At 44.1% G+C, this 23,936-nt stretch overlaps 1 protein-coding gene across 2 annotated transcripts in view; it reads right to left on the bottom strand.

Annotated features, from left to right (window-relative positions):
• AFG1L (AFG1 like ATPase) overlaps positions 1-23,936 on the bottom strand; it is a 136,053-nt gene that overhangs the window by 73,243 nt on the left and 38,874 nt on the right. For both annotated transcript variants that reach the window (XM_073336943.2, XM_073336945.2), the window contains 3 exons: positions 13,669-13,720; positions 12,469-12,570; positions 3,473-3,603 (listed from right to left, as the gene is read on the bottom strand). In XM_073336943.2, coding sequence (XP_073193044.1) covers positions 3,473-3,603; positions 12,469-12,570; positions 13,669-13,720 — 285 coding nt within the window. The remainder of the gene's footprint in view (positions 1-3,472; positions 3,604-12,468; positions 12,571-13,668; positions 13,721-23,936) is intronic.

Raw genomic sequence — 23,936 nt, 5'->3', positions numbered from 1 at the left:
TTACTTATCTATTACAAAGTGTGCTTGTATTTGCACAAGCCAACTAATCAGCCATCATGTATTTTTTGACACTTTTGCATCAATGGTGGTGCACACACACACACACACACACACACCTCCGCCTCCCCACAAGTCTTTGTATTTACAATACCTACACACACAAAAAAATTTTGACATGAGGATCTTCCTCAAAACTTTACAAAAGCCAGGCGATTCATAGCTAAAGTTGAAACTTTTTCTTGATTTCACCCTGCTGTCCTTAAGTATTGCCTGAGTTGCCACCTCCACTCATAAATGAGCAACCAAAGTTAGAAGCAAAACAAAATCCCAAACCAAAGGCTGAATATCTCAGGCTTGCAGAAGCTGAAGGATTTTATACTACTGTACGGGCAACAAAGCCATTATTTGAGAGTCTTCTGAGAAAGTTCAATCAGATTAGGGAAACAGTATTCTACCCAAGTTGCCTTATTATTATACTTGAGGATTTTTTAAAAAACACCACCACAACAAACACACGAAGGTCTGCCACCTGGTCAGTTCATAAATTTGCAGAATTGACCACACCACACCTTTAAAAGAGAGAGAGAGAGAGAGAGAGAGAGAGAGAGAGAGTGTGAGTGTGTGAGTGTGAGAGTGTGTGAGTGTGAGAGTGTGTCGGGGGGGTATTGTCCAACTTGCTGGGGAAGAGGGAATAGCTCTTTATGGCCAAGAGTGGGAGCAAGAATCAGAAGCTGCTGCAAAAGGGGGAGTGGGTCAGCGTGGCGACACCGACTCATCCCCAGGGACCAGAAGAGCTGGGAAGTTCAAAAGGGGCAAGTCTGGCAGGAGAAGCCCCTTTTCCCCGGACCAGGTGGAGCAGCACCCACCCTGCCTCCCCTTGAGGGGGCAAAATAACAGGTTTGCTCAGGCCCTGCTGTGGGCTTCGTGCTAGCTGCTCCTTTCTAGGGGGGCTGGGAAGGAATTTTTCCCTCACCACCAGATTGGCATAGATGGAGCGGGGTTTTTTTCACCTTCCACACAGTGGGTTCAGGAAGGGCTTTGTTATCGTGAGTAGGGAAGGGAGTTAGGCTATGATGTCACAACTCATTATACAAGTGTGGGGCAGAAGTCTATGCAGGTGCTTCACAGGGAAGGGATAGAGCGACCAGATGAATAGCTTGGTAAAGGACTCAAACACAGAGACGACCTGTGCCTGCCCATTGGGGGGGGGGGAAGAGGTGGCGCAGATGACAGAATGAGGGTAGCCAGCTTCAGCAGTGTTACTGAGCATGCTCAGTACAAGCCAAGCAGCAAATCTGGGGGTGCACATGACCTCAAATGCTCGCCCACATCACCACTGTTTAAAAAGGAGCAGAATGCGGGGGGGAGCTCCTATGACTGGTACAGCAGGGAGCCAACCCCCTTACTTATAGCCAACCTTAACCCTTGTTCAAGAGGGGGATGGTAAGGTCCCAGCAAAGGGTTTGCTGCGGGACCAGGATGGAAAAAGAAAGGGTCTGGTGGAAGCCCATCAGGTAGATATTGAATGAACATGGAATTACCTGCGCTGTACATTTTTATCTGCTGAGTAGTCCCAGACATCTAATAATAAAGTTGCAACGGGATTAAAACCATATCAAGTGTCTCTTGTCCTTCTTTCAGTATAGCCAGACAACAAGTTTTGACACAAAAGCCAAAACAAAACACAGTAGTCTCACTCCATGTCTCAAAGACATATCATAACATCTAGTTATTTGTAAATATTCAACTACAGTATATAACTAGCATACTAACTCATATAGTTAAAACAATATTTGACAAAATATCAAACAAAGGTTATTCTGTGATACAGAATCCTTTATCACAGTTGTTCACTTACTCATTAATTTGCATAATTCAATAATGTGCATTTCATCCTCAGTCACTAGGACAAAAAACAAGTTCTAATAAGAGACCAGCGCTGGCTTTTACCTATCAAAAGATATGCAAGAAATTTTCTTAAATAGAATTTTTTTTATTATTAACAAACATTCCTATGAATGACACTGCACCACAGCAATGTCCTTGTCCATTCTGCAGCCATACAGTTTACTAAAGAATTCACTGTTGCTGCAAAATTATACTCTAGAACAGAAGATTTAATTTTTTTTTTAAATTAACTTTATAGCACTAATGGCTATAAAAAAGCATTCCAATATGAACTGACTATAAACTGATGGAAATAAACAATTGTTCTCAGCGTCCACCGAAGGTAGGACAAGAAGTAATAGGATTAATCTGCAGCAAGGGAGATTTAGGTTAGATATTTGAAAACATTTTCTAACTGTAGTTATGCTCTGGAATAGGCTTCCAAGGGAGGTTGTGGAATCCCCATCACTGGAGGCTTTTAAGAACATTCTGGAGAAACATCTGTAAGGCATGGTCTAGGCCTATTTGGTCCTGCCTCAGCATGGGGGGCTGGACTTGATGAGCTCTTGAGGTCCCTTTCAGCTCTACATTTCTACAGCTCTATGATGAAGTGTTGTCTTCTCAGGTCGGTAGATTGCCTGAAACAATGGCTGAAAGGTGTAAGCTTCTCCATTCATCTCAACAGGATATATTAACTTTAAAAACTTAATGACAATTTAAATGTCAACACGGATAACTACTTAATTGCTGATCATTTTAGCAGTAATACCCAGCAAACGTCTTTATCCCAGACTGTCTCCCACAACTTCTCAGAAGCCAACAAGCCCCAATCATCTCAAGCTACCACAACCTCCAGCTTCCCTGTGGACAATTTCTATAATGCAGTTGGTGTGTTTTCAATATAAATTTGTGAGGCACAATTAAAATTAAGAATTTAGGGGTAGTACAGAATAAACTGAATTAATCAAGGTAAGTTAAACAAAGAATATTTTATCAATTTATTATTCATTTTCTTATTTAATTCAATAAAAGCTTCCATTTTAAAATTTATCTGACATGGCCACAGATTGATAGCCCAGTGCACAAAGTCTTCAGGACATTGCCACAGAATTTAGGTTTAATTTGATATATTGTTCCCATGTCCTTGATCTCAATGAGTCAAATTATTATTTTGTTATTTCAATTTCAGGAATGCCGGGGGGGCAAACATGGACCAGTGTACCACTGTGCTAGACGCTGTACAAACTCCTTATAAAAAGAAAGTCTCTTCCCCAAAGTGCTCATAAGAATCTCATCAAATTCTATTTGTCCTCTACAGTGAGCTTTAATGATGTTGATTAGAGCAGATAACTGAAAGGGACTCAAAGTAGACTGAAGCAGTCAACTTCCACCTCTTTGAAAAATATTTTCTTCACAGTCTTGGAAACTCTTTCTATTTCTGAACTTTTATCTTCTACAGTTCACCATGGGCTAGTAACTTGAATACTATACTAACAACAAAGGGTATTATATTTAAGGTAAAAGATCAAACAATACTTTAAATGTTTTATTGAAGCCAGGAAACTCTCTCTAATTAATTACTTACTTGAAATTCATCAAAACACAAGAGACAGGCCCCCTCACTTATTTCCTCAGCTATAGGGGCTATTGGATCATATGACTTGGCCATTAGTCCTGGCTTCCTTTTAGGCAAGCTCTGTTTAAGACGATGTATTCCTGTAGTGAATAAAACAGAAAAAGAAACAGTGGAAGTGCTGCATTTAACTCTGTGGAACATATAAAGCAATAATACACACATATGTAGTTTAGATACAGAAATACAAAAATCACATGCATTATGATTTTAAAAGGCACACTTGGTAATTTTTCAACCCTTTAAAGCAAACTGCTAAAGCCTCACAGAGTCAGCAATCTGTGTTTTCTTGTTTACAAATAAAGTAAAGTATTGTACTGTAGCCCCACAGATGCCTGCTGTTACATACTTTTTTAAAATGGTGCATCTATCCTACCATTGTTTCAAAAAACTTTGATATTGTAATTGGTACTCTATCATTTTGTCTTGCTTCAAATTTATTACCTTGATTCAGTTGCATTTCTTTGAAATTATACCCACTCTCTCCTAGTCTATGCTCTAATAATCAGAACCCTTAAAGCATTTAGAAGTCAGCTGCAAAACACTGCACATTCCATTTCCCTAAAGTATGTTTACAACCTGTAGTCAAACTCTGAAATAGCAGGGAAAAAATCAACTCAGAGAAACCAATCCCTATGGTTTTAAAAAAAGGAAAACTGACTAAGATGCAAAGATTGTACAAAACAAGTATTACAGTAAAAAAATGTACGATAAGGTGTTAGAGATTGTACTCTATGTATGTATTTAAGATAAAGTGAACATTAGGAAAAGAAAGGCCCTGTGGTGGGAGGTTAGCTTTATTACTAGTAGACATAAAGGAACACACAGATAACAAGAGATATTGTCACTCTGGCCCACCTACAAGGGGTGCAAGTGGGGCAATTGCCCAAGGGCCCGGGCCCTTTTAAATCACGTGTGCGGGCTGCACGGCTCCTAGGCACACACGACTGCTCCAGGCCCCGTGCTTTGCGCGACTGGCCAGTTCGTCAGTCCTGGAAGTGACAGGCGGTCCCAGAAGTGACAGATTCGTCACTTCTGCCCCAGGCCCAGCCCTGGGGCCCGTAATTGCTGTCAGCGGGCCTGTTGTCACTGCAGAATGTATCTATTAGATTTCCAGAATATGGATCACCACCAAGTGCAAAATTGGTCATGTATCACAGAAAGCAATTGCTGTCTTGGAGTAGGTGAAGCATAGGGTCCCAAAGAAGGCAGATCTTAATATTTTATAAATGAAGAGGTTAAGTTTTAAGAAACAGTTTAGGGAAACTCTCATTGGAAAAGAGGAGACTAAATAAACTGGGTTTAAAAAAAATTACTAACCGTTTGTAATTGTTGTTCTTTGAGATGCGTTGCTTATGTCCATTCCATTGTAGGTGTGTGTGCTCGCCACATGCACTGGTGCCTGAAGTTTGTTCCTCAGTGGTATCCATAGGGGACTGGCTCTGGTGCCCTCTGGAGTAGCACACATATGCGCTGGTAAAAGGGGCTCCGCTGGCCATCTCCCTCCCTCAGTTCCTCCTTGCCAGAACTCCGACAGAGGGGAAGGAGGGTGGGTCATGGAATGGACATGACCAACAAACTTGAAGAACAACAGTTACAAAAGGTTAGTAACCGTTTTTTCTTCGAGTGCTTGCTCATGTCCATTCCATTGTAGGCGACTCCCAAGCAGTACCTCTGGAGGTAGGCAGGAGTTCATAGATGTGTCGATTGCAACACAGCTCTGCCAAATCTAGCGTAATCTCTGGCCTGCTGGGTAATGGCATAATGCGTGGTGAATGTTTGCACTGAAGATCACGTCGCAGCCCTGTAGATGTCCTGGATAGGGACTTGTGCCAGGAAGGCAGCCGGCGCCTGAGCCTAGTAGAGTAAGCCTTCACTATCGGTGGAGGCACAGCCTGCATCAACTTGTAACAAGTGAGGATGCAGTTTGAAATCCTCTGAGAGGACACCGGAAGGCCCTTCATCCTGTCAGCTATCGCAATAAAGAGCTGAGCTGATCTGCGGAAGGGCTTGGTGTGCTCCAAGAAGAAAGCTAGGGCACACCTGACAACTAGAGTGTGCAGGTGTCTCTCCTCGTTGGTTGCGTGCATCTTTAGATAGAACACTGGGAGGAAGATATCCTGGTTGACATGGAAGTGCGACACCATCTTCAGCAGGAAGGCTGGATAGGGCTGCAGCTGAACCTTGTCCTTGTAGGACACCATATACGGGGCCTCCGAAGTGAGGGCGTTAATCTCGGAGACTCACCTCACCGAAGTAATGGCTACAAGGAATGAGACCTTCCATGACAGGTGCGAGAGACAGCAAGAGGCTAGAGGCTCAAAAGGAGGACCGGTAAGCCTGGAAAGGACTAGATTGAAATCCCAATGGGAAACCGGATCCCAGAACGGAGGAAACAGCCTCTAGAGGCCTTTGAGGAACCTGACAGTCATCTTATGTGAGAATACTGATCGTCCCTGGACGTGCAGATGAAAGGCTGATATGGCCGCCAAGTGCACCTTGATTGATGAAAAGGCAAGGCCTTGGCACGTTAAGTGCAGGAGGTAGTCAGGATGGATTGTAAAGAGGCAGTAACAGGGTAGATATTTCACTCTGAAGCCCAGCAGGAGAAGCGCTTCCACTTTGAAAGGTAAGTAGCTCTAGTAGAGGACTTTCTGCTTTCCAGAAGAACCTGCTGGACCTGACTGGAGCAGGCCAGCTCCTCGGGGCTCCGTCATGCAACATCCACTCTGTGAGGTGGAGAGAGGTGAAGTTCAGGTGCAGCAGTGATCCTGAGAAAGTGGGTCCGGACATACGGGAAGAGTCCACGGTGCTGCCGCTGCCAAGTCCATGAGACTGCCAAACCAATGCTGGTAACGCCAGGCCAGGGCAATCATAATGACTCACGCCTTGTCCCTCTTGATCTTGGAAAGGACCCTGCTGATCAGTGGGATTGGCGGAAAGGCATACATGAGACCTCTAACTATGACAGACGGAAGGCATCTGACAGTGAACCGCTGTCGAGGCCTTGTAACGAGCAGAATTGATGCCATTTTCTGTTCTGTCTGGTGACAAACAGGTCCATTTGGGGAGCTCCCCACCTTTGGAAGAGCATCTGGCAACCTCCGAGTAGAGGGACCACTTGTGGTGAGAGAAGAAGGACCTGCTGAGGCGATCTGCCAGCATGTTCCGTATGACGGGGAGGTGCAAGGCTTCCAGGTGGATAGCATACTGGATGCATAAGTGGCTCAGAGCTTCTTGACACAGGACAGATGATGTGATGAAAGATTTTGCCTCTGTTGCCTAAAAAGCCTTATATCACTTTAAATTGAAGGTTTACAGAAAAACCTCAGAAGAGGTTTAAATTTCGGAAAAATTATAACTTGTTTAATTGGATATAAAAAGGGTGGTGACAGTGTCAGGACCCTTTGGGATGCTTAGAGTAGTGATTAGTTTTAAGAATAAGGTTTTAATTAAATAGAAATTAATAGTAGTTTACATTAAGAAAATCCAGAAATGGTGGCTATAGGATGATGTACTGTGGTGAAAGACTCCATAGGAACACATAGAGGGCCCATAAAACTGATGATGCAATCAGGAGACAGTATTATATCAGCCTCCTATGGGGAATGACTCAGCAAAACCCCATTGAAAGAAGCTACCTATCAAGGGTGAAGCTAAGAAATGTTGGAAGCTGATTGGCTGAGCTTGGGAGAACAAATAGTGTACAAGACCGACAGCCGACAGACTAAACCCTATAAGTGGGTCTGGGGTCCTGGAAGAGAGAAGACACCTGCAAGGAAGAAGATGCTTGCACAGAAGAAGCCACCTGAGAAACAATATCAATGGCAGCAGAAGAAACTAGGCAGCTTTGGGTGGAGGCTTGTTTGACGGAGCAGAAAGACAGCGCTTATTGACGGAGCAGAAAGACCAATAGATGAATCAGAGGGAATCTGATTGGAAGAATGTAAGTTATCAAGGAGTGTATGGATTTTGCCTCCCAATAAAGTTGGATGTCTGTGGTCTGAGAGAGATCTTCCCCTACCCATTCAATAACTGCCTGATCAGCACTTATTGGATGTTAGTGTAAATAGTTAAATATTAAATATGTGTTTAATTGATATATATTATATGCTTAATTGTTATATTGTTATAAGATACAGAGTATTAAGTGAATGATTATATTGCTCTATTATCTGTTATAGTGATATTGAAAGTGTTATTGTAGTGTTGCGTCTTTATTTGCCACGCCGTTTCACTCCTGCAACTGTAACCTTTATCATATTTGTTCCTACAGTACTTTATATCCATCTCTAATCTTTTACTGTGATCACTCATTCTAAATAAATATTATTTTGTTTTCAAAGATTTACTGCTTACCTGTCTATTCTTGATCGGAGGGCTGTATCTGTGTCCTTTCAAGGGAAATCAATCTAGCTGCAGCTTTCCCTGGCAATTCCTTTAGGGCAGGCCACAACCTTGGCTACCGATTTAAATAGTTAATAAGAAAAGGTTTTAAATTAAAAGCATTATTTTAGAGCACATCATTGGTTTAATATAATTGAATTCAAATCTTCCGGTAACCAAGACCGGGCTCCCCCTTGTCTGTTGATGTAGAACATGGAGGCAGTGTTGTCTGTCAGTACCTGCACCACTCAACCAGATAGACGGGGAAGGAACACCTCGCACACCAGGCAAATGGTCCTGAGCTCTCCGAAGTTCACGTGAAGTGACAGCTCCTCCCGCGACCATAGTCCTTGAGTTTTGAGGGAACCGAGGTATGCTCCCCAGCTGAGGTCAGATGCATCTGACACCAGGGACACTGTGGGCCGTGGAGCCACAAACAGAACCTCTTTCATCACCGAATTTGGATTGCACCACCATTAGAGAGAGGTGAGTACCTGAGGCGGTATCGTGAGGAGCCTATCCAAGCGGTGTCTGGCTGAGGAATAGACGGACAACAGTCATATTTGAAGGGGCCTCAGTCGCAATCTTGTGTGCCGAACTAGGAGTCTGAGACAGACCCAAGATCCCTTCTGACCTAAATATCTATGAATCTATTTGGTGAGTGGGTGCGCAGTGACTTGGGCAATCAGATCTGACATTGCTCTGAACCTGGCTTGTGGGAAGAATGCTCTGGCTTGGGTAGAGTCGACGACTGCTCCGATGAACTCTATCCTCTGATCAGTGACCAATGTTGATTTTTGTTCATTTATCAACAGGCCCAGGGCGTGACAAGTGGCTCATAGCACCTCCATACTGTGCTGCACCTGCCCTTTGGAGCGGCCCTTGATGAGCCAGTCATCCAGATAGAGATTGATTTGGACCCCCCCACCCGACACCTGAGGTAAGCTGCGACTACTGCCATGCACTTTGTAAACACTCTTGATGCTGTCGCTATGCCGAACAGGAGCGCTGTGAACTGGTAATGTGCCTGACTGACAACAAACCATAGAAATCTCTTCTGTCCGGGAAATATTGAGATGTGAAAGTAAACATCTTTTAGGTCAAGGGCAGTATACCAATCTCAGGATCCAGTGAGGGGATGATGGAGGCCAGGGAGACCATGAGGAACTTCACCTTCTTGAGATATTTGTTGAAGTCTCAAGTCCAGGATGGAGCATAGGCCCCCTTTGACCTTCAGAATGAGAAAATATCAGGAGTAAAGATATTTCCCTCTTCGTTCTGTGGGAACTTCCTCCACGGCCCCCAGCCGCAGAAGGGCTTGCACCTCCTGGGCGAGCAGTTGCTTGTGAGAAGGGTCCCTGAAAAGAGACAGGGAAGGGAGGGTGGGAAAGAACAAAATACCCCGATGCCTCTGTATTGAGGACCCAGCAGTCCGTAGTTATGGCGGTCCAAGCGGGGAGTAAAGGTAACAAACAGTGGGAAAATAAAGGGTGAGACAGATCCTGGTTGCAGGCTGGGAGTTTGCCCTCGAGTGTCCCCTCAAAATGATTGCCTGGTTTTGGGATGGGCATGGGTCAAGCCTGAATGAGCCCCTGCTGTAGGCTGTTGGCCTTGGTGACACCTATATCTGATGTCTCTCTCCTTTCTGATCCAGGGCTTGAATCCCTTGCAGATATGGCACTTTTCATGAATGTGGGACTCACCCAGACACTTCAGACAACTAAGATGTGGATTGCTGATTGGCATGGACTTCTTACAGCAGGGCTTGAAGCCCGGGGAGCCGGGCATTCCCTGTTCCTGGGCAAAGTCCCTTAGGGGACTATGAATAACTAAGTATGCTAACACTATTAGGAACTGATGACTATCTACAACTATTTACACAATAAAAGTTCAAAGAGAAAGAGAAACCACTTGCCAGAGCAGGGTGGGCAAACTTTTTGGCCCGAGGGCCACATCTGGATATGGAAATTGTATGGCAGGCCATGAATGCTCATGAAGTTGGGGTTGGGAGGAGGTGAGGGCTTTGGATGGAGGTGCAGGCTCTGGGATGAGTCTGGGGATGAGGGGTTTGAGGTGGAGGAGGGTGCTCCAGGCTGGGATCGAGGGGTTTGGATGGAGGGAGGGGGCAGGGGTGGGGCGGGGTGGAGGCTCCGGTCGGTACTTACCTCAAGCAGCTCCCGGAAGCAGCAGCATGTCCCCCCTCCGGGTCCTACACAAAGGCGCGGCCAGGTGACTCAGCACACTGCCCCATCCACAGGCACCGCCCCTGCAGCTCCCAGCCATTGAGAGCTGCGGGGCGGCGCTTTGGGTGGGGGCAGTGCGTGGAGCCCCCTGGCTGCCCCTAAACATAGGAGCCGGAGAAAGGACATGCTGCTGCTTCCGGGAGCCACACAGAGCTATGGCAGGCACGCATGGAGTGGCCACCAACCCCGCTCCCGGATTGGAGTGTGGGAGCGGGACAAGCCCCAGACCGTGCTCTCCAGCGGGAGCTCAAGGGCCACATTAAATCGGCTGAAGGGCCGGATGTGGCCCATGGGCCGTAGTCTGCCCATCCCTGTGCTATAGCAAGGGGAGCGTTCCAGCACTGTCACTGGCAATAAGAAGGAACTGAGGGAGGAAGGGGGCTGGCAGCGCCCCTTATACTGGTGCATATGCACGCCACTCCAGAGAGCACCAGAGCTGGTCCCCTACAGATACCACTGAGGAAAAAACTTCCAGCACCAGTGCACGTGGCGAGCACACACACCTACAATGGAATGGACATAAGCACTCACTCAAAGAAGAAGAATTAGATAAGTTAATGGCAGATAGGCCCATCAGTGACTATTAGCCAAGATGGTTAGGGACATAACCCCATGCTTGGGTGTCCCTAAACCTCCAAGTGCAGAAGCTGGGACTGGATGACAGGGATGGGTCATTCTAAATTGCTCTTTCTGTTCATTCCCTCTGAAGCATCTGGTTCCGGCCACTGTCAGAGACAGGATGCTGGGCTATATGGACAATTTGTCTGACCCAGTATATCCGTTCTTATTATGTTAAATACCCAATCTGATCTTTGCAACATAAAAGGTACATTGGCTAGAAAAATGTCCACTCAGAGGGTGGGAAAGGAAAGAGGAAAAATGAGGGTGGCAATGAATGAAATAACATGATTCTTTAGTAAGGCATACACAGATCTTGACAGATTTTTTTTAATTAGGTCATCTAGTCCACCTTCCTGAAATTTTGCAAAATCGCTTTAGTTATTCTTAAGTTGTTCCTAGCAGACATATAGCTAGTATAGCCCTAAATAACTCAAGTAATGGCAATTACATAACCCTTTGCAGAAGCTTTTTTCACTGCTACCTGTTCTTAGAGCTCAAGTTCTCACTGAGAATAACTGATTCCTGTCCACTCCTAACATTCCTTTTCATATGTGTAAAGTTATGTTTCCTGGACATGGAAGATATCCCAACCCCTAACCCTTCCTCATCTTATTTTCCAAACTTAACTTTGTTTGTTTTCTTTCTTAAATCGTTGTACCCTCAACTGAACACAGATGCCAAATAAGTATCAAATAATTTAACTGTAGCTTTTACATAAACTATATCTTTGGGACACCATCACATTATTTATCTCAGCCAATATAAAATTCACTATTAGCATATAACTTCTTCCGAATGGAGTGTAAGTTAATTGATAAATTATGGGTGTTTAGTTAAGGGGTAAATTAATCTTGAATATACATCTGATTTCACATACATCGCACACTACATTATCTTTTGAGTGGATATTCCTATTAATATTGGATATTGTAGCTATTAATAGCTATACTGGAATAACAGAAGATTCTAACAATGCTTTAATAAATGTATTTTTGATTACTTATGTAAAAGAAAGTGAAATTGGCTCATATGCTAAGAAGAATAAACCAGGGTTGCTTTATAGATCAGAGGTTCTCAAGCTGTGGTCCATGGACCACCAGTGATCTGCGAGCTCCATTCAGGTGCTCTGTGGATAGTTCCCTCTAAGGTGTGCACCTGGGTGGCTGCACACAAGAGAATGAAGAGCCACCCGTCTAGTTAGTGGAGCCGCGCGGGGAGGGGGGAATTTGGGATGTGCAGGGCTGCGGCAGCCAGAGAAAGAAGCGACTTTCTGCAGCTCCAGGGCTGCGGCGAGATGGCCCTTCTTCCCAGCCTCAGCTCAGGGGCTGCCGTGTTGGGGGAGAGAGGGAGAGACCCCACCTCCTTTCCAGCCCCAGCTCGGGGGCTGCCGTGTTGGGGGAGAGAGAGCACATCCATTGCATTAGAAAGGTAAGACTACTGATATTAAAATATGAGTTGTGTGCTTTTACTTGTCGAACAAAAAAGTTAATTGTTAAGTTTTTTTTTATATAGCGCTTTTATCCAAAGCGCTTTACAATAGTTATCTAATGGTACAAACAACATTTGGAAAGATCATTAAGTGGTCTGCCGAGACCCTCAGCAATTTTCAAGTGGTCCACAAAAAAAAAGTTTGAGAACCACTGTTATAGATTATACACTCAATGAGACTCATGTAAATGTCAGAGTATTTGCACTTACTTTTGTGTACATCTAGCATGAAACCATGAAAATGGACTCTCTTTTTCTTCTCTACTTCTATATGAGAATAAAACATGTCCATCACCATTGTCTTTCCTGTGCCTTCAAATAAAAAACAAATAGACTCAACAGGTAGTTAATTTAAAAACAGTATGTACTGATTACAGTAATGATTGTTCATTAGCTTTGAACTAATGAAACTACACTCTTCAGCTGAACAGTAAAAAGCTTGCTTGTTTGGGAAGAGAGATTATATTTTATGTTAAAAGAGCTAGGAGGAAAGTTGTATTTCACTTTATCAAGGACAAATTCTGAAAAAATAAAGTATGACATTTTGAGCCAACAAGTGGCCCTATTGTCTCCATCTGAGTCAAGGCATTTTCATGGTACATTGACATGACTAGAATAAAATCTTCATCTCTCTGCCTCCTTCTTCTTACTTTACACATGTTGTTAAATAGTGGTTATTTAGGAAATAACATGTCACAAACAGAAATACATTAATGCACGCCACTCCATATACAGCAACTGGATCTATACTTAATACCATTCCATATTCTAAAAGAAACAAGTATGAAAAGTTAATTAAAATAGTAACTTGTTATACAAAAAATAAAAAACCTTTGACATTAAAGGCTACATTAGAACTTGAGTAAGTCCTCTGTAGAAGGGCATGCCTGTCCTGTAGCATCCCCTGCTGGTCAAGTGTGGCCCTGCCTCAGTTTCCCCTACTCTCAGCATCCCTTAAGAATTCCACACAGTCCAAAAGTTATAAGACAAAATACCTATCCTGGGGTTCTACTTTATTAAGTTAAAATAAACTTAAAATAAAGTCTCTTTTTCCCAGACTCCAAGTAAAGTCTCCCTGGGCTTTTTTCTCTTCCCTCAGGTTCAGAGGGTGGCAAAGCCATCCTTTCTTGGGGTTATGTTTCTGGGCTCTCAACAGCTACCCCAACAGCTTTCTTCAGGAATCCTTCTAGCACCTTTTCCCTGCCTTTCCGGGCTGAGAGAGATTAATGGGTAGCAGTCCTTCCCTTGTTGCTACCTTCCCCTTTGTAAGGCGCAGATTCCTTCCCTTAAACCCAGGTAGGCAGCAGGCAATCAGTCACAGGTGCACTGGATCCTGCTCCCTCTTAAATGGAAACTCTGTGAAACCCTCATTTTGCCAAAACTTCCAATGAAATCTTTACTGAAACTTACCTACATCTCCATAGATGTAAAGACCTTTCGGAGGTTTGCTTTTTGCAAAGAGCTGCAAAAAAGAGAAGGATCACTTTATATAAACACGGTGTGTAATTAATGTGAGCCTATTGTTGAGGGAATGAAATCAGGTGGCTGGATTTAATTAACTAAGTAGGGCTACCATAAAAAATATTATAAATAAAACAGTTACTAACCTTTCTATAACTGTTGTTCGAGATGTGTTGCACATGTCCATTCCACTGTAGGTGTTTGCGCGCTCCAATGCATAATTGTTGGAGAGTTTTTACCTTTAGTAATGCCCTCAATTTCCCTTCTCTCCTGACCAATGTAATAGCTACTAAAATGCTATCTTCATTGAAAGGTGCAACAGAGAGCAGGTCTGTAGAGGTTCAAAGGGGGGGAATCCATCAGTTTTGTTATGACTAGATTCAGGCTCCATGGTGGAAGAGAGCTCTGTATGTGTGGAAATGGTCTGCCCAAACCCTTTAAAAATCTTACTGCGATCAGGTTGGAAAAAAGGGAGTGATTATCCACAGGAAGGGGAAATGCCAATATAGCTGCTAGGTATACCCTGATTGAGCTAATTGCCAATCCTTGATGATTCAAACACAAAAAAGATATTCTTGCTTCTATTCAGAATGTGTTGGACAAGGGGAGACCCCTTTTAGCCTCGACCAGGTGAAAAACTTATTTTACTTCTCAAGGTAAGTTGACCTCATTGATGGTTTTCTACTAGTCAGCACTACCTCCTGCACCTTTCCAGAGCTGGACTCATTTGCCAACGTTAACCCTGAAGTCTCCAGGGCCTGAAAGCTGGGATGGAGGAGGCGTCCGTGATTCTCCAAAAATAGGTCTGCATGAAGTGTGAGTAACAGTGGGGACTGATTGAGAGGTCCAAGAGCTGTGAAAACCAGTACTGACGGGGCCACGCTGGGGCAATCAGTATAAGACGGGCCTTGTCCTGCTTGCCTGGCAGACAACTCTGGGCAAAAGAGGGATTGGCAGAAAAGTGTACTGCAGACCTTCTGACCACAGCAGTAGAAAAGCATCGGTCAACAAACCTGGGTTGTGTCCTGCCCCCCAGAGCTAAAAAAATAACCTTGCTATGTCTGGGTAAAGGGACCACTCATGGTGATCAACCTTGCTCAGTCGATCTGCCATTATATTCTGAGTCCCTGGGACATGAGCTACTTTCAGAAGTATAGTTACTGATACACAAGTCCCAGAGCCAGATTGCTTCCTGATAGAATAGTGAGGATCGGGCTCCTTCCTGCTTGTTTACATAAAACATGGTAGTCATATTGTCAGTCAGCAACAATATGCCGCTTCCTACTTGGATGTGAGAAAGGAACGCCATGCAAGCTAAACGGCTAGCACCCTGGATCAACTTCTTATCAATCAGGGAATGGTACCAAGATCCTTAACCTCTGGAGGAATGGTGCTACCACCACCATACACTTTGGAGCCGCCAAGAGACCAAAGGGGCGGACTGTGAACTGATAAAGGTTTCCACTGACAAAGAATCTCAGAATTTTTCTGTGGCTCTGATGAACTGCCATGTGAAAGTAGGCATCCTTTACGTCAAAGGCAGTGTACCTGTCCCCCTGGCTCCAGAGAAGAAATAATAGAAGCTAGATTGACCATCCGGAATTTTGATTATTTTTAGGAACTTGCTTAGCTGCCTTAGATCTAAAATAGGTGTGAGACCCCTTTTACCTTCGGGATCAGGAAGGATGAACCTCCTCTATAGCTCTTACAAGATGAAGTGATTATATCTCTTGGAGTAATACTGTCTCTTGGGAGGGGTCCCTGAAGAGAGATGGGGAAGGGCAGAGAAGGGGGTTAGAGGCAGAAATAAAATGGAATGTATATCTCACCGCCACCATGCTTAGAACTCACCAATCTGTTGGGATGTGGGCCCAAGCACAACAGAAGTGGGACAGGCAGTTTGAAAAAGCTGGAAAAGAAAAAGATGGCACTCTTGTATGTAGTGGACTGCTCTCAATCCACCCATCAAAATGAGCTCTTGGAAGATGCTGCTGCCAGCCTCGCTGAACTGGTGGCTGTGGAAGCAGAGGCAGTGGTGGTCATCGTTTGTAACCTCTGCTCCTTCTCCTTGGTAGGACTTGGGGTCCAGGGGCAAATCCCTGAAAACACTGGAACTGAGAAGGATGAAACCCCTTCCACCTCTTTGCTGGGGTGTTAACTTCACAGAGTCTCATCTGTCTTTTCTGTGAAGCGCAATGTTGCTTCATAAGGTAGGTCCTGGACTGTATGTTACACATCTGGAAAGAGGCCAGAAGAGTGTAACCAGAATGATAGCATCACGATAGCAGAGGTCAGGTGGTGCACTGCAGAATTTGCTGCATTGAGACCTGCCTGCAGAGTTGTTCCGGCAACAAACGTTCCCTCCACTATGAGAGGCTGGAACTCTTGTTTCACCTCATCTGGAAGTTTGTCTTTGAACTTCAAAGCATATAGATTCATAGATATTAAGGTCAGAAGGGACCATTATGATCATCTAGTCTGACCTCCTGCACAACGCAGGCCACAGAATCTCACCCACCCACTCCTGCGAAAAACGTCTCACCTATGTCTGAGCTATTGAAGTCCTCAAATTGTGGTTTAAAGACTTCAAGGAGCACAGAATCCTCCAGCAAGTGATCCATGGCCCATGCTACAGAAGAAGGTGAAAAACCTCCAGGGCCGCTTCCAATCTGCCCTGGAGGAAAATTCCTTTCCCACCCCAAATATGGTGATCAGCTAAACCCTGAGCATATGGACAAGATTCACCAGCCAGATACCCAGGAAAGAATTCTCTGTAGTAACTCAGATCCCACCCCATCTAACATCCCATCACAGGATGAAATCGTAGTGCCTCAGCAAAGCTTGCTGGTTTGGAGGATGAAGCTGTAATTCACCTGTGGAATAAAGCTTCCTTCCAAATAAGTTCAGCTTCTTGTCCTCTTTATTTTTTGGCATTGGTGCCCTATCTTTCTTTTACACTGGCTGCTGCCACTACAAGGGAGCCTGGAGGAGGATGGTTACATAGGTGTGTGAACCCCTGGAAGGGGACAGAATACCATCTCTCCCCTCTTTTTGCAGTTGGAGGCAGGGAAGTGAGTCTGCCAGAGCGCTTAGGTAGGATCTAAGATAGTTTTACTGATACATGAGGCTATTCTAGCCAGAGCTGCAGATGTCAGAATGTCCACCAGTTTGTGGGATTTTTCCTGGATGTCCTCTGGGTGGATATCAAGGGTGATAGCCATCCTCCTCAACAACTCCAGATGAGCCTTAAAATCATCAGGAGATGAAGAAATAGGCTCTACCACAATTGGCTTATCAGGGGATGAGAACGAGGCTGCCAATGGTACCGGAGGCTGATCCAGTTCCTGCTCCTTTTGCAGCTGTTCGTGAGAGGGATCCTGACTGCTTGGTGCTGGGCTTGGTACCAACACTATGGTGTTTGAGGTGTTAATGCTCCTGATGCCCAGAAGTTGGAGCCAGCTGATGTGGCCATGGGGATACTCTTGATTGAGAGAGGAAGCCCCATGGTTCCAAAAGGGCCACTGGTGCAGCCTGGTCCCCAACTATGCATAGTCCAAAGGTCACAGCTGAAACCAGGGCAGGCAGGTGACATATCCCCTCGGATGGGACCGGCTAGGAGTTTGATGAAGAAGAAGCTTCTTGTTAGTATGTTGGTGCCGTACCCATCAATACTAGTGAAGAAGGCTGACTCTGAAGAAAGGGGAGCCAAGGAGATCATCTGTGGCTTTCCCCTCGAACAGGGGTGGGTGAAGCTTTTGGCCCAAGGGCCACATCTGGGAATAGAAATTGTATGGTGGGCCATGAATCTTCAGAAAATTGGGGCTGAGGTGTGGGAGGAGGTGAGGGCTCTGGTTGGGGGTGTGGGCTCCAGGGTGGGGCCAGAAATGAGGAGTTCAGGGTGTGGGAAGAGGCTCAGGGCTGGGGTGGGGGTGTGGGGTGCAGCGGGGGGGAGGTGAGGGCTCCGGCTGGGGGTGCAGGCTCTGGGGTGGGTCTGGGGTGCAAGAGGGTGCTCCGGGCTGGGACAGGGAGTTGGGGCACGGGGAGAGGCTCAGGGGTGCAGGCGCTGGGTGGCACTTACCTCCATCTTTAAAAAAGGGAAGGAGGATCCTGGGAACTACAGGCCAGTCAGCCTCACCTCAGTCCCTGGAAAAATCATGGAGCAGGTCCTCAAGGAATCAATTCTGAAGCACTTAGAGGAGAGGAAAGTGATCAGGAACAGTCAGCATGGATTCACTAAGGGAAAGTCATGCCTGACTAAACTAATTGCCTTCTATGACGAGATAACTGGCTCTGTGGATGAGAGGAAAGCAGTGGACATGTTGTTCCTTGACTTTAGCAAAGCTTTTGACACAGTCTCCCACAGTATTCTTGCCAGCAAGTTAAAGAAGTATGGGCTGGATGAATGGACTATACGGTGGATAGAAAGTTGGCTAGATTGTCGGGCTCAACGGATAGTGATCAATGGCTCCATGTCCAGTTAGCAGCCAGTATCAAGTGGAGTGCCCCAAGGTTCAGTTCTGGGGCCGGTTTTGTTCAGTATCTTCGTTAATGATCTGGAGGATGGTATGGATTGCACCCTCAGCAAGTTTGCAGATGACCCTAAACTGGGAGGAGAGGTAGATACGCTGGAGGGTAGGGCTAGGATACAGAGGGACCTAGACAAATTAGAGGATTGGGCCAAAAGAAATCTGATGAGGGTCAACAAGGTCAAGTGCAGAGTCCTGCACTTAGGACGGAAGAATCCCATGCACCGCTACAGACTAGGGACCGAATGGCTAGGCAGCAGTTGTGCAGAAAAGGACCTAAGGGTTACAGTGGACGAGAAGCTGGATATGAGTCAGTGTGCCCTTGTTGGCAAGAAGGCCAATGACATTTTGGGATGTATAAGTAGGGGCATAGCGAGCAGATCGAGGGACATTATTGTTCCCCTCTATTTGACATTGGTGAGGCCTCATCTGGAGTACTGTGTCCAGTTTTGGGCCCCACACTACAAGGAGGATGTGGAAAAATTGGAAAACATCCAGTGGAGGGCAACAAAAATGATTAGGGGACTGGAACACATGACTTATGAGGAGAGGCTGAGGGAACTGGGATTGTTTAGTCTGAGGAAGAGAAGAATGAGGGGGGATTTGATAGCGGCTTTCAACTACCTGAAAGGGGGTTCCAAAGAGGATGGATCTAGACTGTTCTCAGTGGTAGCAGATGACAGAACAAGGAGTAATGGTCTCAAGTTGCAGTGGGGGAGGTTTAGGTTGGATATTAGGAAAAACTTTTTCACTAGGAGGGTGGTGAAACACTGGAATGCGTTACCTAGGGAGGTGGTGGAATCTCCTTCCTTAGAAGTTTTTAAGGTCAGGCTTGACAAAGCCCTGGCTGGGATGATTTATTTGGGGATTGGTCCTGCTTTGAGCAGGGGGTTGGACTAGATGACCTCCTGAGGTCCCTTCCAACCCCGATATTCTATGATTCTATGATTCAAGCGGCTCCCGGAAGCAGCAGCATGTCCCTTCTCTGGCTCCTATGCGGAGGTATGGCCAGGTGGCTTTGCATGCTACCCTGTCTGCAGGCACTGCCCCTGCAGCTCCCATTGGCTGCAGTTCCCGGCTAATGGGAGCTGTGGGGGCGGCGTTTGAGGTGGGGGCAGCGTGCAGAGCGGAGCCCCCTGGCTGCTCCTACGTGTAGGAGCTGGAGGGGGGCCATGCCGCTGCTTCCAGGAACCACGTGGAGCAGCCTCTGACCCTGCTCCCCAGCTGGAGCAGGGTCATTCCGCTGCTTCTGGGAGCTGCGTGGAGCGGCTCCCAACCCTGCGCCCCAGCTGGAGCACTGGAGTGGGGAAGCCCCAGACCCCACTCCCCAGCGGGAGCCGAGGGCCAGTTTAAAACGGCTGGTGGGCTGGATCCGGCCTGTGGGCCATGGTTTACCCACCCCTGCCCTAGATGGTACCAGCTCAATTGGGACCCAGGTGCAGAGATGAAGGTGTTCAAGGTGGTACCTTGGGTGCCAGTGCTGAATGAGTCTCTTTAACTGATGGTGACAGTGGCACTGAGAGGTTTAACAACTCTCTTGCAGCCTCAAACACCTTAGGAGAAGAGGGCATCAGTGGCATCTCAGCGCTTTATGCCTGTGTGGTGTGTGAGAGACTGCAGAGGCTGCCCCAATGGGTAAAAACAAGGGTAAAAACTCTCACATCTGCACACTGCTGTGCACAAACATCTACAGTGGAATGGACATGTTCAATCACTCAAAGAAGAACCTTGCTAAATTACTAACTCAGAAGTTTTCAACCAATCTAATATTACAACAATATGTGGGTTGTGCAAAGGGGAAAAAGAGGAAAAATATGTACAATTTTATTTAGAACTGTTTAAAACAATCATATCTCTAGGAATGCTTACAGTATTTAACACCACACATCCAAACTCCACAATTAAACTTTTCCCAATCCACCATCAAAACAGACTCTCTCATCATCCACTAAACCCTTTGACCACATAGCCCAGCAAGAACTCGGGAAAATAGATTTTGTTATATAAACCAGTATCATAATATTTGCAAATACATACTGTAGATTACCAGCAATGTTTAGGATGTGAAGTTTCTTGGCTTTAAAAAGGAGGTAGGGTTGCGTGGAGGATATTCTTAGTCTCCATCCTTTCTACCTAGAGCTTTTGAGCAAAAGTTATCTCTGGTTTAAGCTTCATTCAAGACAACAGAGTTACAGTAGGGACAAGTCTGTCTTTTTAGGTCTAAAAGTGTTTCACTTCAAAACATGTATTTTACTAACTCACAGTTTATCTAATAGTAAGTTGCATTTATCTTGAATGAATATTGCTGAAGTGTTTTCAGCCTGAGTGGCTGTTACTTGAGACATACCTGTTGTATTTGAAAGTTTGTTTTCTAAGTTACACTTAATAAAGGCATTCCTACTTGCAAATATTTCCATATAGATGATTTTGCTAAGCAGTTTGCATTTATCTTAAGATTCACAATTCACTTCCATTTTTCAAGTAACCGAACAGAAACATTTACAAGTGTATACATAATTCCAAACAGAAATCAGTTTCTAAAGTAGAGAACTGAATAAAAGTCTGATCAGCTTATGAGACTGGACTGACATCCACTACAATATTTCGCACTTGTTTGGTTATTTTAAATGCTGCAATTTCACAAAGCAATAAAAGCTAAGCAAGAACAGAGGAAAATTAAAATTACAACCCTGTGGTCTCATTTGGATTTGTGTAATTGCTAAACAACTTGAATCTGGAGCACATTTCAAAACACAGTGCTACATTAAAGAAACAGTAGCTTCTGTAGCAAAAACATTCATTAATGGGCATACAAAAACATAATACATGACCAAAAACAGCAAGATGCAAGTCTCAGAATAACACGCCTTTTTAGTACCAATATCCTCAACAAATATGCAAGTCTGACTATAATGGAACCACTTATAGTTTTAATTTAGAGAGCTATATTAATAGAAATGCCCCAAAATTTTATTAATTTAATCTGTAGTTGAAACAAGGTTTCAGATGTTCGGAACAGTTCCGCTAATAGATTCCAAGGCCAGAAGGGACTCCTGTAACCATCTAGTCTGATCTCCTGGGTAACACAGGTCATAGAACTTCCCCACAATAATTCCTAGAGCACATCTTTTAGGAAAACATCCAATCTTGATTTAAAAATTACCAGTGACGGAGAATTCACCACCACCCTTGGTAAGTTGTTCCGGTGGTTAATTACTCCTACTGTTAAAAATTATGCCTTATTAAGAGTCTGAATTTATCTAGCTTCATCTTCCAGCCATTGGATCATGTTATACTTTTCTCTGATAGATTGAAGAGTCCATTATTAAATGTTTGTTCCCCGTGTAGATAATTACCGACTGTAATTAAGGGACCCCTTAACCTTCTCTTTGTTACATTAAATAAATAGGTTTCAGAGTAGCAGCCGTGGTAGTCTCTAAGGTGCCACAAGTACTCCTTTTCTTTTTATTAAATAAATAGAGTTCCTTGAGTCTATCATCATAGGACATGTTTTCCAATCCTGGGTCTTCTCTGAATTCTCTTGAATTTACCGATATCCTCCTGGAATTATAAAAACCAGAACTGAACACAGTATTCCAGCGGCGGTTGCACCAGTGCACAATATAGAGCTAAAATAACCTCTCTACTCCAGTTTATGCATCCAAGGATTGCATTAGCCTTTTTGTCCACAGCATCGTATGGGAGCTCACGTTCAGCTGATTATCCACCATGACCCCCAAATCTTTTTCAGAATCACTGCTTCTCAGAATAGAGTCCCCCGTTGTGACAATATGGTCTACATTCTTTGCTCCAAGATGTATACAATTACATTTATTCATATTAAAACACATATTGTTAGCCTGCGCCCAGTTTACCAAGCAATCCAGATTGCTCTGTATCAATGATGTGTCCTCTTCATTATTTACCACTCCCCCTGCAAACCTTTTTAGCAAGGTTTTCTTCCAGGTCATTAGTAAAAATGTTAAATAGACGTAGGGCCAACAACCAGTCCCTGCCGTACCCCAATAGAAAACCCATTTGACGATGATCCCCCTTTACAAATACATTTTGAGACCTATCATTTAGCCAGTTTGTAATCCATTTAGCATGTGCTATATTAATTTTATATCTTTATGTTCTTTTAATCAAGTACCAAGTAAAATACCTTATGAAAGTCTAAGTATATTACATCAACACTATTACCTTTAACAACCAAAACCTGTAATAGAACTGGCTGCAACTGTTTTTGCTTGGGCTTTGAACATATAGCAAGATAATTTAATTGATGACTTTTTCCTGTGTGCATTTGTGCATTTTTTTAAAAAAAGCTTTCTCTCAATATAGTTGCAGAATCTCAGAGTTGTACAGCTAAGGAACAACAACAAAAACAAAAAGGATATTTGTATGAAAATATAGATCTACAAATTTCTTTTTGAAAATAAAAGGATTTCTCTAGAGTAAATTTAGGATTATTGACCGCACACCTGGTCATTTTTCATTTTTTATGAGGCATAAGATGTAATACTTATTAGTAAATAGAAAAAGTCTGCATTTTTAAAAAACTCAGGTTCCACAACTTAAAAAAAACAAACTAACTCTCTCTCCCACAAACACATACAAATAAAAATCAGGAAATGCAAATAGGTCAAAGCAAAAGTGAGGGTGTTGTTGCACAAATGTTTCCATTCTAAATGGTCTGTCTGAGTTGCTTGTAACTTCCTTGAATTTCAACCTTTTGGACAGATACTTCTGTTTGATTCTCACTCCAGGAGTTATCATCTCTGGAAAGTCTGAGAAAAAAAACTGTTTTGGGTCAAAGGAAGGAAGCATAATTGCTTGGACTCTCAGAACATCCAAGATTAACTTTTGAGGATGAAAGCAGAATTTGTCTTCACAAAAATTTATGACTGGTGAATGAAGTATCCCTCCGTTACTTCAATTCTGCTACTGAAGTGGTCTGAATGGATGTTCAGTGAGAGCTTCTGAAGATGTAGTTAGTCCCAGGAAAGGGCCCTACATACTTGGAGGAATTCTAGTGGTTTAGGGGATCTTTTCACATGTAAGTGAAACGATGTTCTATTTTATTTGATGTTGCCAGGAGAGAAGACACTGTAGTCACCTTTAGGATAGCTCATTTTGAAGACAGGTGGAAATTATAAGAATGTAAGAATGGCCATACTGGATTAGACCAATGGTCCATCTAGCCCAGTATCTTGTCTCTGAGAGTGGCCAGTGCCAGACACTTCAGAGGGAATGAACAGAACAAGGCAATTTTGAATTATACATCCTGTCATCCAGTCCCAGCTTCTGGCAGTTGAAGGTTTAGGGACACCCAGAGCATAGGGTTACATCTCTGATCATCTTGGCTAATAGCCATTGATGGACCTATCACTTATCTAATTATTTTTGAACCCAGTTATACTTTTAAATGCTTTTAAATTTTAGCATATGGTTTACTTGGGATTCCTAAAAGTGTCAATTTTTTAAAAAATTGAATCTCCTCCAAATTAAAAGAATAACTTGATTAATAGATTTCCAGAACTGCCAAGCCTAAACATTCAAACACGATGAGTCAGGCATCCAAAATCATGAGATCATGGTTTGTATCAGGGCTCTGAATCACCGCAGCATAACATTTAAGGCACCCAATGATGCAATACAGATGTTGACTGAACACTTTACTGGGCTGAA

This window comes from Lepidochelys kempii, chromosome 3 (assembly GCF_965140285.1).
Source record: "Lepidochelys kempii isolate rLepKem1 chromosome 3, rLepKem1.hap1, whole genome shotgun sequence".
NCBI lineage: Eukaryota > Metazoa > Chordata > Testudines > Cheloniidae > Lepidochelys > Lepidochelys kempii.
Note: the sequence above shows the minus strand (reverse complement) of the source record. Positions and strands in the feature narration are given on the sequence as shown.